The 18140-nt window shown below is 45.0% G+C and overlaps 2 protein-coding genes across 2 annotated transcripts in view; one reads left to right on the top strand and one right to left on the bottom strand.

The window, feature by feature from the left end:
• The window catches only part of LOC129714040 (zinc finger protein 541-like), a 30086-nt gene extending 18722 nt beyond the window's left edge, over positions 1-11364 (top strand). The window contains exons 9-16 of the mRNA XM_055663498.1: positions 1097-1160; positions 1310-1452; positions 2871-2974; positions 5300-5375; positions 5531-5619; positions 7921-8073; positions 9746-9930; positions 11181-11364. Coding sequence (XP_055519473.1) covers positions 1097-1160; positions 1310-1452; positions 2871-2974; positions 5300-5375; positions 5531-5619; positions 7921-8073; positions 9746-9930; positions 11181-11364 — 998 coding nt within the window. The remainder of the gene's footprint in view (positions 1-1096; positions 1161-1309; positions 1453-2870; positions 2975-5299; positions 5376-5530; positions 5620-7920; positions 8074-9745; positions 9931-11180) is intronic.
• A 2045-nt stretch (positions 11365-13409) lies between these two features.
• erh (ERH mRNA splicing and mitosis factor) lies at positions 13410-17531 on the bottom strand. The gene is made up of 4 exons (XM_055663541.1): positions 17382-17531; positions 16998-17085; positions 15179-15299; positions 13410-14121 (listed from the first exon to the last, which is right to left on the bottom strand). The coding sequence occupies exons 1-4, from the start codon at positions 17382-17384 to the stop codon at positions 14019-14021; spliced, it is 315 nt and encodes a 104-aa protein (XP_055519516.1). The 5' UTR covers positions 17385-17531; the 3' UTR covers positions 13410-14018.
• Between the last annotated feature and the right edge of the window lie 609 nt (positions 17532-18140).

Here is an 18140-nt window from a genome sequence, read left to right as displayed (position 1 = left end):
CTAAAGTGAATGGATGTAGAAACAAGGAACTGCAGATGCTGGTTAATAAACAAAAGGACGCAAAGTGCTGGTACAACTCAGCAGGTCAGGCAGCATTGCTGGAGAACGTGGATAGGTGACATGTTTTCCAGAGATGCTACCTGACCTGGTGAGTTACTCCTGCACTTTGTGACCTTCTGTGAAAGGATGATTGTTTATGGGGATGACTGATGGTGCATGTGTAGATTCTAATTAGTATTGAATTATGGACAAGTGCAATGGTAACTGAAGCAAGTCTCCAACATTTGATTTCAGTTTGGCCACTTGAATCAGGTTATGCAAGTCTCTTAACCTGAACACTGGAATGTAATTTACCAAAGTTCCCCAATGTTCGAAAGGTGATTGGCTTATTATTGTCACGTGTACCAAGGTACAGTGAAAAGTTTTGTTTTGCATGTTATCCGATCAAATCAGATATTACTATATATAAATCCAATCAAGCCAAACTCAGTACAATAGGTTGAGTGAAGGGGAAGATTCTGATTGCAGAATATAGTTCTCAGCATTGTAGCGCATCAGTCCAGAGACAAAGTCCAATGGCCGCAATGGGGTAGAGGTGAATCGGACAGTACCCTAGCTTATGGAAGGACCGTTCAGAAGCCTGATTGAGGGGAAGAAGCTGTTCCTGGGAGAAGCAGTTCCTGAGGTGTGTCCTTACGCGCGCTCACTGACACTGGAAGCAGAGCCCTGTTTCCGTATTTCTAGACCAAGTAATTGTGCCTTCTCCAAGACCATCTACCCAAGCTACCATTCTTAAATACTTATAGGAATCTGCATATGGAAAAATATTACATGGCCAAGTCTAGGAGAGACCTGATGAGTCTGGAGCTGAAAGTGAAAACTATGGGTTAAAACTGCAACACGGATCTCCAGAAACTCAATGCGGGTGCATACTCTTTGAAATACAAATGTATTCCATTCAGTAGAACATAATACAATAACTTTGAGAAAATAATTGAAGTAAACCTCATATGTTTGTCATCAGGAGTCTTGTTCAACATCTTTAGGTATAGGAGTGAGTTTCCTCCAGCTCTTTATGTAATTCTGTCTGTTCCAGATGTTGTCGATGGAATCTGTGGCATCTCTATGGTTAAAGATGATTCGATAATTTTCATAGAACCGTAAGTTATACCATTCCCTCTATTAGCACTATTTATTCTTATTTTAGTTTTTCTTTGGGATGATAACATAGAAATACAATTATACCTGTAGTGGCCGTGGTGCCCTATGTATTATACTGACTCCCGAATGTCACGTGTAACTTGCTTAGGCATATTAACATTGGGACGCGGTTCCAGGCTGAGATTCCCCTGCTGCAAGACAAATCTTTAGTTGAAGATAGTGTCCACCTAGCAGACCTGGTCTGGAAACCATGGGAAGACATTGAAACCAGTAAAGTCACTCAAGCAAGAGGTGAGTTTGTTACTTTGCACGAATATTACATCAAGATTTTAATTATTTGCAGAGAATAGAAAAAATGGAAAGTAAAATGATTCTACGGGTAATTAGGCAGGTGTGCACAGACGTTGAACAGGCAGAGAGAACAGCTTTCTTTGCTCTTTGAATTGTCACTTATTGAAACTAAATTACCATGGGCAAAATATGAAGGCTTTTGGAGCCAGTAATATTTCCACAGAGGGTACCCGTTTCAACCATCAACAGCTTAAACCTTACAGCGCAATACCACACCTTTAGTTCCAAACTGAAAGTGCATTTTATGAGGTTAATAATAGTTCACGTGTGTCATGTTTTAATAAATTTCATAAAGGCTCATTCATGCCAAACAGACTTTGCTAGAGTTTTTATTTATAGAGGAAATTCATCGTCTAATGGGTGTAAAAAAAAAACTGGACCATTAAGAATCATGAAGGAAAGAGAATTTAGAATGTTGCTTCTTCCAGACACATCCCCATCCGTTTTGTTTTGCTAGGATTATAAGCCTGGTTTCAAATCAGGAAGACCAAAGTCAGGTCTTCAAAGTGAAATTCCACATGCCCACCTGTTTCTTGGCATTTGAAAACATAAAATCATCCTGTGGATGATGCAGCGGCATATATAGTGACCTACAGTACTGTGTGGAGTTTGCATGTTCTCCCTGTGTCTGCGCGGGTTTCCCCGGGGTGCTCCAGTTTCCTCCCACATCCCAAAGTGTGGGCCAGTGGATGAATTAGCTGCTGCACATTTCCCCAAGTGTAAAGGATGATATTGATGGGGTGGGGGTGTGGCTGATGTGGATGTGTGAGAGAGAACAGCTGACTGGGAAATAAATGGGAGAATAAGATTGATCTGACCAAATTGCCTCCTATGTCACATAAAATGTGAATATCCATTTTTAAACTTGTAATGATGATGTAAAATTGTCCAATGGAGGCAGCTTCAGGAAGCCGGCTTTCATTTAGTAATATTTTGAATGATACTTCTTTCATATTTTATTCTGAGGCTGTGACTCTCATTCAGAGTCTAGGACCAAAGAACACAACCTCAGAATAAAAGGACATACCTTTTCGAATGGAGATGAAGTGGAATTTCTTTAGCCAGAGGGTGGTGAATTTGGAATTCATTGCCACAGACGTCTGTGGAGGCCAAGACATTGGGTATGTTTAAACTGGAGATTGACAGGTTCTTGATTAGTAAGGTTATGGGGAGAAGGCAGGAGAATGGGGTTGAGTGGAAAAACTCATCTGCCATGATTGAATAGTGGAGCTGACTCGATGGGTCGAATCACCGAATTCTGCTCCTATGCCTTATGTACATGATACTTGCGTGAGAGCGAGGTGTGGTGTGTGCTAGCATTGCAAAATGCTCACTTCATGTTATTTATCTTTCTGCAGTGACAGACCTTTTGAACCTAGCTTGTTCGAGTGCACTGCCAGGAGGAGGCACCAATTTGGAGCTGGCCCTGCACTGCCTACATGACACTCGTGGAGATATCTTGGTAACTCAAGAGAGCACAATGTTTGTTTGCTATTTTGTTGGAGGGTTTTGTTGCATTCCTTGTCATGGTTCAGCTGTCCAACACTGTCCATGTCTACCCTTCTGAGAATATCATTAGATTGGAATGGACAGTGATTGGCAGACAGGACTAAAGCATAAAGGTCAGTAAAGGACTTCTGGTGGGTACATTAATAGTAAGTTAACAAAAAATATAGGTAAGGTCATGAAATAAAGTAGAAAGCAAGAATGTGTAAGAAGATAGAGCAATACACAAAGTCTGATCTGAATTTGATGCCGAGATCAACAATTTGCCTGCACATCATCCTGCATATCCTCCATCATCTGGGCGTGCGCTGATCAACTGGCAGAGGTGTTCACCAACATCTTCAACCTCCCCCTGAGTCACTCCCTTCAAAGCATCCACCATTGTTCCTGTTCCAAATAAACCATTAATCTCCTGTTTAAATGACTACCGTCCTGTCGCACTGACATCAGTCATCATGAAGTGCTTCGAGTGACTAGTCAAAACGCACATCTGCTCCTTTATCCCTGACACCTTGGGCCCTCTTCAGTTTGTGTATAGACCAAACAGGGCCACGGATGATGCCATCGCCATGGCAACTCACACTGCGGTCATCCACCTGGACAAAGGGAATACATATGTGAGAATGCTCTTCATTGACTACAGCTCGGCATTCAACACTATCATTCCCTCAAAACTCGTCCCCAAGCTCCTTAATCTTGGACTGGATATTCGACCTCCTGACGGGCAGGCCCCAGGTGGTGAGAATTCGCAGCCACACCTCTTCCTCACTGATCCTCAACACAGGCACACCACAGGGCTGTGTGCTCTGTCCTCACCTGTACTCCCTGTTCACGCACGACTGTACTGCTAAGCACAGCTCCAACATCAACACGACCTTCCTGGGCCTCATCACAGACAATAATGAGACGGCCTATAGAGAGGAGGTAAAGGAACTAAACAGCTGTTGCCAGGAAAATATCCTCTCCCTCAATGTCTGTAAAACTAAAGAGATGATTGTGGACAACAGGAGACAGCAGGGGAGTGGTCACCTCCCCATCCACATCGGTGATGCTGAGGTTGAAAGGGTCAGCAGCTTCAAGTTCCTTGGTGTGCACATCACTGACGACACTGCACCTGGACACAGTAACTAAGAAAGCCCGCCAGCGGCTCTTTTTCCTGAGAAGACTGAGGAAGTTTGGCATGAACGCCAGCATCCTCACAAACTTCTACAGTTGCACCATCGAGAGCCTGCTGATGGGCTGCATCACAGTCTGGTACGGGAACTGTTCTGCCCACAGCAACAAATCACTACAGGGAGTGGTGAAGGCGGCACAGCACATCATTGGCAACTGTCTCCTGGCCATTCAGGACATTTTTCACAGGTGGTGCCTGCGGAAGGCACACAGCATCATCAAGGGCCACAGCCACCCAGCACGCAGACTGTTCTCCTTGTTACCGTCAGGCAGACAATACAGGAGCATGCATGGCTGCATGTACCACTAGACTTAAGAACAGTTTTTATCATCATGCCTTTAGGCCGCTGAACTCAAACGCATCATATATGTTGATGATTTTATTTATCATTGTCTTTTATCTACCAATGTCAGTTTTATCTTATCTATTTTTACCTTAATTTTATCCTTGTAATATCATTGCTGAGGTGACCCGTTGTCTTGTCAAACATCTCATTGTACCGTTGACCCTGTGTTAACTTACTTATGACAAATAAAACTGAACTGAACCTGTGCCTATCTAAAAGTCTATGAAACACCACTATTGCACCTGCCTCTACTACCACCATCCCTGACAGCATGTTGTAGGCACTCACCACCATCTGTGTAAAAACATGCCCCGCACATCTCCTTTAAACTTTGCTTCTCTGCAAGGGTGCCTTTGATTGTATTTGTACCTTAATAATGTGAGCTGCAAGGGTGCCTCTGATTGCCCAGAGTGCTGCCAGGACAATATAACAGTTGCATATTCCTTGCCACTCCAACAAACCACTATGGCCCCTCCAGCCTTGGACCTCTTGGTTGGTTATTGCTCTAAACACACCTTGTCTAATGTCACAGTTCTTCCTTTGATAGACACAAACCTTCTACAGATCAGATATGGGGATGTAGTGTAGCCCAGAGAATCCCTGGTATTAATGTTAAAGAAACGTCATTTATATCAAATTTCTTCATCGGATTCTTTTATGCTGCATTTAACCTTTGTAAGTAATTACAGAGCAATTGCAATGAGGTGCATTAATATTCCACAGTTCTGGCTTGATGTTATTTCCAGCACCCTTTCTTGCAGGCTGGTCTGGATATATTACTGATGAAAGATGCAAGACGGGACCTTGCACATCCTCTGGGAGATTATCACTACACGGGTAAGAGCAAAGCCACTTAAACAGGAGCCCGTTTCAGCATTCAGCAGGCTGGGATACTGAAGTGTTAGAGCTTTCCTCTTGCACACTCTGCCGCAGTCTTGCAGCCTTACCTTTAGTTTCTGTGATGAGTTTCTCAGTATGTCTCTTCAATTTAGGGACTGAGAAGTGGACCACAGCTGAGAAAAAGATGTTCAATAAAGCAATTTGCCTTTACAACAAGGATTTCTTCCTGATGCAGAAGATGGTAAGTGAATATCTGGTAGCAAGCGCACTCTGTAAAAAAAACAGGTAGAAACTCTCTAACTTCTGCCAACATTAATTCTGATATTTTACAGGGTAATTTGCACCGATGTCTCCGGCATATAAGGAGACTGCAGACTGTCAGGCTGAAGAAGTGTCTTGATCCGAAACATCCCTGTCCATTTCCCTCCACAGATGCTGCCAGACTCACTAAGTCCCTCCGGCACTTTGTGTTATGCTCAGGGCATAGAATAATATGGATCAAGTATGGGATAATGAGGTTAATTTAGAGACCAACGTGATCAGCATGGACATGGGCTGAAGGGCCTGTTTCTGTGCTCTGTGGCTTTATCATGAGGAAGCTCATGAGTCTCCAGAGAGGGAATGAATGGTTGTACCAGCCCCTGGTATAGGTACATTTCCCAGCCAGCACCACTAACCTGATTAATTACCTGCATAAAGTCCATTTATAACAGTACTGTGGTTTCCTAAAAAGAATTACAGTAAGACACCCAATGCTGGAATAACTCAGCAGGTTAGGCAGCATCCCTGGAGAACGTAGGTAGGTGACGTTTTGGGCCAGGATCTTTCTTCAGACTGAAGTAAGTGAGAGGTTTACCTCTGAATTCCTCCCCAGTAAGCCTGCATTGTGCCCCTGAAAATCATTTCATTGATATCTCTTGTGGACCATGACGATACCAAGCTGTTGGTGCAACCTCCCAGGTGTATTTGAGACGGGGAGCGTTTATCTTTAGTCAACAGCACCAAATGGGTTGGATCTGGTTGCCTTCACTCCTGCTCTTTCAGTGCCTTCAAAGTTAATGGAATTGAATGTACAGAGGTAAGAACAAACAGATGGTGAGACCCTTACATGAGGATTTGTGCATCTGTGCAAGATGCGGGACAACAGGGACTGCAGATGCTGGAATCTAGAACAAAGGCAGAATGCTGGACAAATTCAGCTGTGGAGACAAAGGGGTAAGTCGAGACTTTGAGCCGGTACCCTGCTTCTGGACTGAGAACAAACAGGAAAGATTGCAAGAATATAAAATACAAACATTTTTCTTCCTGACTGAAAGCTCAGGAAAAGTTTCCATACTTGTAAAGAGAGTTAGTTTGATTCAGTAGTTGGTCTTGTGTGTAACTGAGAGCTTCATGCTGAGGTATAGTTAGCTGCTGCCACCTAGTGACTGGCGAGGGCAGCACGGCAGAGGTGGTTGCCCATTTGTGGAGCTTGCCTTTGGAAACAACCCAGGCTGTGGGATTAGAAGTCTGCATACAATATGGGTTTGGATGGGAAGCAGCTGAACTGCAAGTATAATGTAACTCAAAAATACAGCTGTTTCTTAATTACATAATATCTCCCGACCTGAAGACACTGGAATCTTAAGCAAAACACAAAGTGCAGGAGGAACTCAGCATATTGAGAACAGTGGCGTGTGCTTGGAGCAACCCGACTGGGCAATCCACACTCATTTCACTACAGAACTTCCAGTTGTTAGAAAGAGGTCAGGAGATAAAAACACAATGTACTGGAGGAACTCAGCAGGTCAGCCAGCATCTGTGGAGGGAATGGACTGGTGACGTTTCGGGTCAGTAATCTTCATCAATCCCTCTCCACTGATGCTGCCTGACCTGCTGTGTTCCTCCAGCACTATATAATTTTATCTCCTGACCTCTTTCTAACGTCTGGAAGTTCCGTGGTGAAATGAGTTGAATACCTCAGCATGAAACACTGCAGGGCATGGATTGCCCAGTCTAGCACCCGTGACCTGGAGCTCCAAGAACACACCGCTGTTCTCTAAAGGATGTTTGGAAATTATTATAGGTTTATGTGTCCTTGTGTCTATCTTAACTTTTATAGGTTGGTGATTTGAGAGAGTGGTGTAGATGCAATTTCATTCTGCAACAGTTTGAAATTGAGAGCTCCTCATGGTATTGGGATCAACAAAGCAGTGAGATGGGCACAGGTGGTGTCAGTGCATCCCGCTGATGCATGCTGCTCTAGAATGTTGTTGTAGGTGCCGCTATTACAGCACCAAAGACCTGGTTCAATTCTGGCCTCTGCTGCTGTCTGTGTGGAGTTTGCACCTTCACCCTGTGACCACTGCGTTTCTTGGTACAGATTACAGGGCTGATTTTACTCGTTGCCGCCATTATTAGGGATTTAGTCCACTGCATAACTCAAGAAACATTGGAGTCCAAAGAGGAAATATGCCCTTTGTACTAATCCCCAGGTAGCTGATCAGAAAGTCAGCCTTGTTCTGAATCAGTTACTACATTCATGAGCTTGCTGTTTTTACAGATAAAACACAAGACTGTGGCTCAATGTGTAGAGTATTACTACACCTGGAAGAAGCAGCTAAAATTTGAGTGGAAGAGATCACGTCTGCTGCAGGAAGAGGAAATAAAACGTGAAACTGACAGTGCTGGAGATGGAAAGGAATTCAAAAAGCCGGTTAGAAATATTCTTACTTCCATAGAAAAGCTCCAGGCTACTGACAGGGCAATATACGATGCCCTCCACAATGTTTGGGACAAAGACCCATCATTTATTTATTTGCCTCTGTACTCCATAATTTGAGATTTGAATGATCCCAAACATACTGCTAAAGCAACAAAGGAGTTTTTCAAAGCTAAATAATGGTCAATTCTTGAGTGGCCAAGTTAAAGTGCACATTGTCAGATTTTATTTAAAGGGTATTTTTTATACATTTTGGCTTCACCATGTAGAAATGTCAGCAGTGTTTTTACACAGTCCCCCCATTTCTGGGCACCATAATGTTTGGGACACAGCAATGTCATGTAAATTAAAGTTAGTATTTTGTTGCATATCCTTTTGCATGCAATGACTGCTTGAAGTCTGCGATTCATGGACATTACCAGTTGCTGGGTGTTTTGGTACCTGCTTGACAAGCTCAAGGGCTGAGGCTCCTCTAACACTGTCGCTACCTCTGTTCCCCTGCCTGCCTCACTTGCAGTCACACCCTCCTCACCACCATGGACAAATTGGAAGCAGTTACTCTAACAGGTGATTCTCCCCGTCCTTGATGTGCTGCAGCGTTTGCGCTGGTTTTACATTTCCATTTGCAGACTTTACCTACATGAAGCTGATGGCACAGTTGGTTTCAGTTCTATTCTAATGTGTGCCTTTCACCCCCGAGTGGGAGCCCTGCAATAGAATTGGCTTATATACATTGAACATCTAAAAGGCATTTAGATCAGCACAAATAGTCCAGGCACACAAGGCCATGGACATAATGTGGGCAATGCTGATTAGTACAGGTACAACAGTCAGCTTGATCGATGAGCTGAAGGTCCTGTGTTTGTACTGTATGACTATGACTACAGTACTATCAGACCCACTGCCTCTTCATCGAGAGGTTTATAGAGGTGAATATTACAAGGGAAGATGCCAGATCAATAATGAAAGTGTTGGAAGAGGCAGATAGGTAAAACAATGAATATACAGAGAACTGGACAGGTACTTGCTTGAGCAAGTGAGTGAAGGAATGGTACTTCTGGAACTGACTTTACAAGAATGATCCCAGGAATGAGTAGGTTAACCTATGAACAGCATTTGTCGGCACTGGGCCTGTACTCGCTGGAGTTGAATGAGAATGAGGGGGGACCTCATTGAAAAGTACAGAATAGTGAAAGGCTTGGATAGAGTGGATGTGGAGAGGATGTTTCCATTAGTGGGAGAGTCTAGGACTAGAGGTCATAGCCTCAGAATTAAAGGACGCTCTTTTCTGAAAAAGATGAGGAGAAATTTCTTTAGTCGGAGGGTGGTGAATCTGTGGGATTCTTTGCCACAGACGGCTGTGGAGGCTTAGTCAGTGGATATTTTTAAGGCAGAGATAGATTCTTGATTAATATGGGTGTCGGGGGATATGGGGAGATGGCAGGAGAATGGGGTTAGGAGGGAGAGATAGATCAGCCATGATTGAATGGTGGAGTAGACATGATAGGCCGAATTGCCTAATTCTACTCCTATTCCTTATGACCTAAAGCCTTCGAGGATGTTTACTTTTCCTATAAAGTAGCTGGAGTAACATTGATGATTACTGGTAACATTTTATCAGAGCAAGTTGTCGTCAGATATTTTCATCTGTTATTTCCACCCTTAGTCATGCTTAGCTTCACAGAATCTGAGCGCTCCTTACCAGAGAAGCGCAAACCGGGAGAACACAAGGAAGAAGGTGGTTCGTGCTAAGTCCAGCTCGTCCCCATCTGTTCAGTGTCCGGCAGGAGTCCAGGACAAGAACGAGAAAAAACCCACCATCGGCAATTTCCCGTGTAAAGAATGCAGCAAGTAGGTACAAGTGTGAGTGGCGGAGTCTGATTGAAAGGGAAGTACGAGGTTTTAGTCAACAGCTGTGATTGTGCAGCAAAGATGTCGCCTGGATCGGAGGGTTTGAGTTATCAGGAGGGATTGGTCGTCATTGTAGAGCAGAGGCTAGAGGATAGAGGTATAAGAAATATTCTTAAAACTAGAGGGCACAGGATTAAGGTGGGAGGGAGGTTTAGAGGGAATTTTAAATGTTTAACACACAGTATCTGGAATCCACCAGAGGAGGAGGCAGGAACAGATATAAGAGACATCTGGACAGCAACTTGACTGAACAGGGCAGAGGGACGTGGAAATAATGTAGGCGTGGGATTAGTGTAGACAGACACAATGATAGGCAGGCAGATGGTGGGCCAAGGGGTCTGCTTCTACACTAAACCACTGCATGACCGAGCACTAACCGAGTTTGCCCTTTAATCAGTGGATGACACAGGCTTGGTTGTGTTTTTAGAGGCCAGCGACTGGCCTGCGTCTGCAGTTTTTAGTCGATGCTGCTTTTGGCTTAAGATCTGCCTTGTCTTTTGTGCTGATCCTTTCAACCTGGGATTTGAACCAACAACCTTGTGACTTAGAAGCAATTGAACAATCCCTGTCTCCATGCTGTCTCTAAAAAATAAACAAAAACCGTGACAGGCGAGTCGGGCAGTATCTGCGGAGAAAGATGGGCAGAGGACATTTTGCATTGGGACCCTTCAGACTGATTGGGGGGTGGGATGGAATAAAGAAAGAGTTGGGGGGGGTACAAAGACTGGCTAGTGATCGGTGGATACAGGTGAGGGGGGAGATTGCAGATGGGTGGAATAAGTGACAAAGACTGGAGGTGAACAGGAGACAAAAGGGTGTCAGATCATGAGTAGAGAAATGGAAAGCCAGAGGGAAGGATATGGGTGGAAGGGGAAAGAGGGGAGATAAAAGGGGATATGAGGTGTGTGGGAAAGTTCAGAGGATTTGCTCTTATTGAAGGAACGCCAGGGGTATTGAATAAGCAGAGACTTGCGGTGTCAAAGTGGACTGTGCCATGATGACTCTGTAGAACTCACTCACCCAGATGACAGGAAACTAAGACTGGCTGATGGCCTGATGTGTAGAGTGGTACTTATTTAACATTGGCCTGATCTGCAATGGTACGTTGGTTATTTTTGGTGTAGAGACAATAATCAGCTGTAAACCAAGAACGTAGATATTTACCCTGGGTGTTCACACATTTATTTCAGAGTATTTGATAAAGTGAAAAGTCGGAATGCTCACATGAAATGCCACAGGCAACAGGAAGAGCAAGAACGACAGGCGGAGATGAAGCGATCGAGAATACGTTTGAAGGCTGAGATAAAGGAGGAACCAGTGGAGACTGTTGTGGTCTTCAATCCAAACAATCTACAGAACATCAGCACACCTTAGAGTATCAGCACCTGGCAGAGATACACGAGGCTATGGAGGGGTGAGAAGCAGTGTCTTGTCTTGGTTGGTACCGATGGACGCTGTGGGCTGAAGACACTGGGATAGAAATACCTGGATGTTGCCCATTGCTGCTCAGTGTTGATATGTACAGCCTAGTCCCTGCAAGATGCACGGTTCCACCAATGTGCCCCCCTCCTCCCCATACATTCCAACAAGAGTTGACCCACCACAAATTAAACCCAATACCTCTTTTAGTCTGATGTACTGAGCAGAACCATAACATTCCCATTTTAACCTGCCCAGAAAATTCCTTTGCCTTTATTCACTTTTTGCATTTTTTAAGTATTTTTGACAGAAAGGTGATATTTTCATTATTTTACCAGTGGTTAATAATAATTGCTGGAGTTGTTCATGCAAACTATTTGATAGTGTTTTAAGATTGATATATTTGAAGGAAATGTGAATTGTTTTAAACAACCTGTGGCTGAGGGTGTACGTTACCTGATGTCCCTCAGCATCAGGTCATCTGGAATTACAGACAGCAGATGCTTTTTAACTAGACAATCACTGAGATCCTTGACCAAACCCATCTTGGGTTGACAGACTATGTTAAAGTTGGCTGTCCTAAAACACATTAAACTTGGTGCCCTCGGACCAGGTTTGCATCTAGGAGTGGGACAAGCAGCTGAAACTGACCGTTTGTTTGAAAAAACAGCCCAGCTGTGTGGTATATAACAGAAAGCCAAGTCAATGCAATGCAAAATGTAACATATTTTTATAGGGAGCTGCAGAAAAGTGTTAAATATGACCCTGTTTACCTTCACAAAAGTCCAACTGAGCATCACGTCCTATGGTCCCTTCATTCCTTCTATTCTGTTCTGTTATGCGACTAGAGAATTTACGAGATTTACAGAATATTTTATGCTATTAAGCTGCCACCCATAGGAACTACTCCCAAGATGCCCTGGGCATGTTAAAGTAGAACTCTTTGGAAAAAATGAAAAACGTAAATAATGCCAGCGGTTAACGTTCATAGTAGCTAAAAAGGCAGGCCACATTTAGAGAACATTTGATCCAAACGAGACTGGAAATACATTTAGACCAGAGTAGTCTCAGGCACGTTTGATGATAGTCAGGGTTTATGGTCAAATACAAATGCCTGTGAAACAGCACGATCAACTCACAGTGCTAGCAAGCTGCACAATGTTCATCTATTGAGCAAAAACTCAAACTAATAAATCTCTGTTGTTGCGTCTCCAAACTTAAATCAAGAATGGAAGCGTCAGTAATCTCTTCATTTTGTATTTGTACATTGTTGTATATTTAGTTTAAGATCCAAACCCAATAGGTAGTTGATTGGTTACCAGAAGATTGCAACGGATGTGTTTTTAACCTTTTTTTTGCCAGTGTTTAGTTTTCATTTGTATATAAGTATGTGTACAAATACTGCACACACAATGTCTGTTTACATTTATGTTGGAGAATTGTGATGCGAGGAGTGGAGATCTGTCTGGCATCTGATTCTTGACCTCATTTCTGCCTCTGGGCAACATACAAGTTATAAGCACTGATGTGTTACAATTTTATGGAGTTAAGGTTTTGTTTGTGGGTAAAATATATTTTAAACAATCATTAGGTGAAACCCCACTGATGCTCCAAGCACATATTTCTTTGAGAATATGCAGAATTGTTTGAATAAACATTATGTTGACTGTTGGGAATATTATTTCAGTGTCGTGTTTAAATCACTTTTCATTCTGAAGAAATACTAAAGGATCCGAGATAAACACATGTCAGTCACATTGCCATCTTGACAAGACCCAATGGATCTTTCACCCACAAACAAAACTGTAGCCACTCTTTTCTCAAGGAGAGACACGTGCACTTAACTGACCATTAAGTGTGCAGAGGAAACTTGAACAAACGTCCAGAAATGCAGATGGACTCTGAACTACTGGTCAACATTATGTCACAGGTGTCCGCCCAGCCCCAAACCCCTCTCCACTTTCCCACAGCAATGTAGAACTGAAAGCAATTCAATGAAGTTTCAATATTAAAACATCTTTAATCTGCAACAAAAAGAAATCATAAATGCAACCAGAGAAAGCAAAAACAAAAACTACCAGATAACCAGACATCAGTCCAGCAGAAACAGTGCGCTCCCCGCTAGGTTTCAGTCTTCTAAGAAGCGCATTTAATCCAAAGAGCATTTTTTCTAAACAGTCAAATTTAGACTTGCCACTGTGTGAACAGGACATTACAGAAAAGTGTTTGCAAAACCACCAACAACTAATTCTCTGGCAAGCAAGAAAACTGCTGGTGTGAGCAGACAACTAGCAAGAAAATGGTGGTGGTCCTTCCATGAAAGACAAAAGCAACAAAGGCTTTGGATGTTATTACCTGTATCTGGGGTGGCCAGAACAAGACAGGGCCTTCACTGCATTTAATATGGTTTGTTTTAAAACACCAATGCATGATTTTCTGTAAGAAAATGCCTCTAACGGATGGTTGGGGAAGAGGGAAAAACAAATCCAAAATGATTTCTACAAAAATACTGCAGATCTAGAATCAGTACACTCAGGTGCACCCAAGACCTGAAGAGGAACATCTGTGAACTACAAAACACAAAGGTTGGTGCAGGTGGCAGGACCCAACTACTTCCCTGCCTGCTGGGCTTGTCTACGCAGAAGGATGTAGATCTTCTCCTTTAGCCAGTCCTTGTTGTATGGCTGATACGTCTGCGTGTCTGCTCGGTAACTGGAGAAAAAACAGTGCCGTCAGTGTCGAGGACCTTCAATGATCCAACTGCCACAACTCACGTTTCAGGTTGGGACCCTTTGACCCAGACCCGCTGAGTTTAAGATTCCAGCATCTGTGGTCTCCTGCGTCCACCACAGCCCTCACTGGGAATCCTACGCAGCCAGAGGTGTTGAATAAACTAAGCTTCCCCACATCCCCACAATCACAGGCAAGACTTTAGCCTAACTTAATTCACTCCATGCAATGTCCGGATATGATAAGAGCACAAGCACAGAGGGCAAAGATAGATCAACTATGATTAAATAGCAGGGTACACTTAATGAACCAAGTCCATGTCGACCAGAAATCACCCGTTCACACTAGTTCTATATTATCCCATTTTCTCATCCACTCCCTGCACAGTCGGCAATTTACAGAGGGCCAAGTAACCTACAAACCTGCAAGTCTTTGGGATGTGGGAGGAAACCAGAGCATCCAAACCCCAGAGATAGTTGTGCTGGGACTATCCCATCGTATAAGAAACAGACAGGTACATGGATATGAAAGGTTTGGAGGGATATGGACCAAGCGCAGGCAAGTGGGACTAGTGTAGCTGGGACATTGTATGCCGGTGTGGGCAAGTTGGGCTCGAAGGGCCTGTTTCCACGCTGTATCACTATGACTGACTTCACACAGACAGCACCCGAGGTCATGATTGAACCCAGGTCTCTGAGCTGAGGCATTCTGCAGTCCCGACTGCTCGAGTCTTCTAGATTTATAAGAGCTGGGTAAGAGCTAGTCATGACCTGCCCTTGACCCCATAAGCCACCTTGATCGTTCATGGACCTCAATGTGTGTAGAAAAGAATGAATGTAGAGGCGATTGCTGGTCGTTGTGGACTCAGTGGGCTGAAGGACTTGTTTCCACGCTGTATCTCTAAATTAAACTTCCCTTGGATGAGGAAGCTGAGGGTTAACAAGGTAGCGTGAAGGACTTGAAGTGCAGGTGAAACAGGCTGGAATGGCTGGGTCAATTTCCCCTGTTGCTCTGTCTGGGAACTGAAGGCAACACTTACACAAGGCAACTCAGATCAGCAAGGTCATCGATGAAGTCAAAGAGTTGGCTGATGTCATACGTGATGGACGGACTGTTCGGGTTCATCCTCTTCAAATGCTCTTCAAACATTTTACAGACACCTGGGGAGGAGCAGATTCAAATGTTTTAAATGTAACGAGCAACTGCAGATGCTGGTTCAAATACCAAACATAGACACAGAGTGCTGGAGTAAATCAGGACATGCAGCATCTCTGGAGAACATGGGTCCCAGATGCTGCCAGACCCGCTGAGTTACTCCAGCACTGTGTGTTTCATGGCATTTTAAACGTACTTTGTAGTTTACATATTGCATGGAGCCTGTGATGTAACAGTTCTGGGCTGCTGCTGCAGCAATTAGGAGCCTAACCCTAACCGCTTCCCTAAAACCACACCTGACAATTCCATCTATTCCAAAGGGGAAACAAACAGCATTATCAAACAAGTTACACGTTAACACAAAGTGCGGGAGGATCACAGCGGGCCAGGCAGCATCTGTGGAAGGAAATGGACAGACGACGTTAAGGAAACCAACCCATAACACTGTCCAAATGCTGCCCAACCCGTTGAGTTCCTCCAGCACTTTGTGTTTTGCTTGGTTCCAGTATTTGCAGTTCTTTGTGTCTGCAAATTTTGCATTAAATCGTACACGGTGTGGGCAGGGAGTATTACACTTGTTCACAGGTAGGAGCGACATAGGATCATACAGCACGGAAACAGGCCCTTCAGCCCAACTACTCCATGCCGACTACGTTGCCACATCTACACTGGTCCCACCTGCCTGTTTGCCCATATCCCTTTCAACCTGTCCTATCCATGTACCTGTCCAAATGTCTTTTAAATGTTGTGGTACCTGCCTGAACTACCTCCTCTGGCAGCTCGTTCCATACACCCACCACCCTCTGTGTGAAAAGTTTGTCCTCAGATTCCCATTAAACCTACGGCCTCTGGCTCTTCATTCCCCGACCTTGATACAGGTCCTTCAGCCCAACTTGCCCACACCAACCAACATGTCCCATCTACCCTAGTCCCACCTGCCCATGTTTGGCCCATATCACTCCAAACCTGTCCTATGTACCGGTCTAAATATTTCTTCAAAGTTGCGATGGTACCCACCTCAACAACCTTCCCTGGCAGCTCATTCCATGCATGTGCATGTTACCCCTCGGGTTCCCATTAAACCTTCTCCCACCCCCACCACCCTCACCTTAAACCTATGTCCTCTGGTTCTCGTTTCCCTACTCTGGACAAGCGACTATGTCCATCTACCCGATCTATGCCTCATCTTGGGTAAATGGACTGTGTGCCGCTGACTAGAGGAGATCCAGCTCTGACTGGATTCGCTGTTGGAGCCGCAGGTGAACAGTGCAGGAGTTGGGGAGTTGTGGAGGTGAAAGTATAGAAACATAGAAATTAGGTGCAGGAGTAGGCCATTCGGCCCTTCGAGCCTGCACCGCCATTCAATATGATCATGGCTGATCATCCAACTCAGTATCCCGCACCTGCCTTCTCTCCATACCCCCTGATCCCCTTAGCCACAAGGGCCACATCTAACTCCCTCTTAAATATAGCCAATGAACTGGCCTCGACTACTCTCTGTGGCAGAGAGTTCCAGAGATTCACCACTCTCTGTGTGAAAAAAGTTCTTCTCATCTCGGTTTTAAAGGATTTCTCCCTCATCCTTATAAAGCAGCCGGGCCCCAGTGAAGGGTGAACACACACGGTGCAGTGACCCACGGCCTCAGTTACTAATCCTGCAGAGAGAGGCAGAGAGAGACAGATGAACAAAGGCCCTGCGGTACCTTCCATGCATTCGTTGACAGACTCGTAGTCTGCGTAGGTCCGGCCCTCGGGCCGCTTGGTCGGTTGCACCAGGAGGATCGTGTGAGACTGGAGATGGAGGAGGGAGAGAGTTAGCGGCGGCGCCATCGCGTCATCGTCACCACACCGTGCCCCCCCCACACACGCCCCACCCCCACCGGCTCCCCCCCCCCCCACAGACACACACACCCACCGGCCCGGCGGCCCCCCCCCCCTCCTCCCCCCCGCCCCTCCACCACCCCCCCCTACACTAACACACACTACACCACTACACTACCCCCCCCCCCCACACACACACCATACACCACCACCCCCACTACTCTACACTACACCACTACACCACCCCCACACCCCCCCACACCCACCATGTTGTCGCCGCCGCGTGTTTCGCCGTTTGTCGTGTCTCGGGGCCGCCGGGGGTGAAATGGAAACCGGAAATGGCGAGGCGCGACCTTCCACCCGGAAGCGCGGTGACGTCACGCAAGCCTGTGAATGGCTGAAAGTTTCCCCTTTGTTGTAGAAACTTCGCGCCAAAAAAATCCTGTAGAATAAAAATGTCCGATTGTGTTTAAATATTTATATATTTGTGTATTTGTGTATATGTATGTGTGTGTGTATGTGTGTGTATATATGTGTGTGTGTGTGTATGTATGTATGTATGTGTATATATATGTGTGTGTGTATGTGGGTCAGTGTGTGTGTGTGGGGTGTGTGTGTGTGTGGGTCAGTGTGTGTGTGGGGGTCAGTGTGTGTGTGTGGGGTCAGTGTGTGTGGGTCAGTGTGTGTGTGTGGGGTCAGTGTGTGTGGGTCAGTGTCTGTGTGGGGTCAGTGTCTGTGTGGGGTCAGTGTCTGTGTGGGGTCAGTGTGTGTGTGGGTCAGTGTGTGTGTGTGGGGTCAGTGTGTGTGTGTGTGTGTGTATGTGTGTGTGTGTGGGTGTGTCAGTGTGTGTGTGGGTATGTGTGTGTGTGTGTGTGTATGTTTGTGTGTGTGTGTGTGTATGTGTGTGTGTGTGTGTGTCAGTGTGTGTGTGGGTATGTGTGTGTGTGTGTGGGTATATGTGTGTGTGTGGGGTGTGTGTGTGTGTGTGTATGTGTGTGTGTGTGTGTGTGTGTGTGTGTGTGGGT

Source organism: Leucoraja erinacea, chromosome 38 (assembly GCF_028641065.1).
Source record: "Leucoraja erinacea ecotype New England chromosome 38, Leri_hhj_1, whole genome shotgun sequence".
NCBI lineage: Eukaryota > Metazoa > Chordata > Chondrichthyes > Rajiformes > Rajidae > Leucoraja > Leucoraja erinaceus.
The sequence above is the reverse complement of the archived record's forward strand: the minus strand, read 5'-3'. Positions and strand labels throughout refer to the sequence as shown.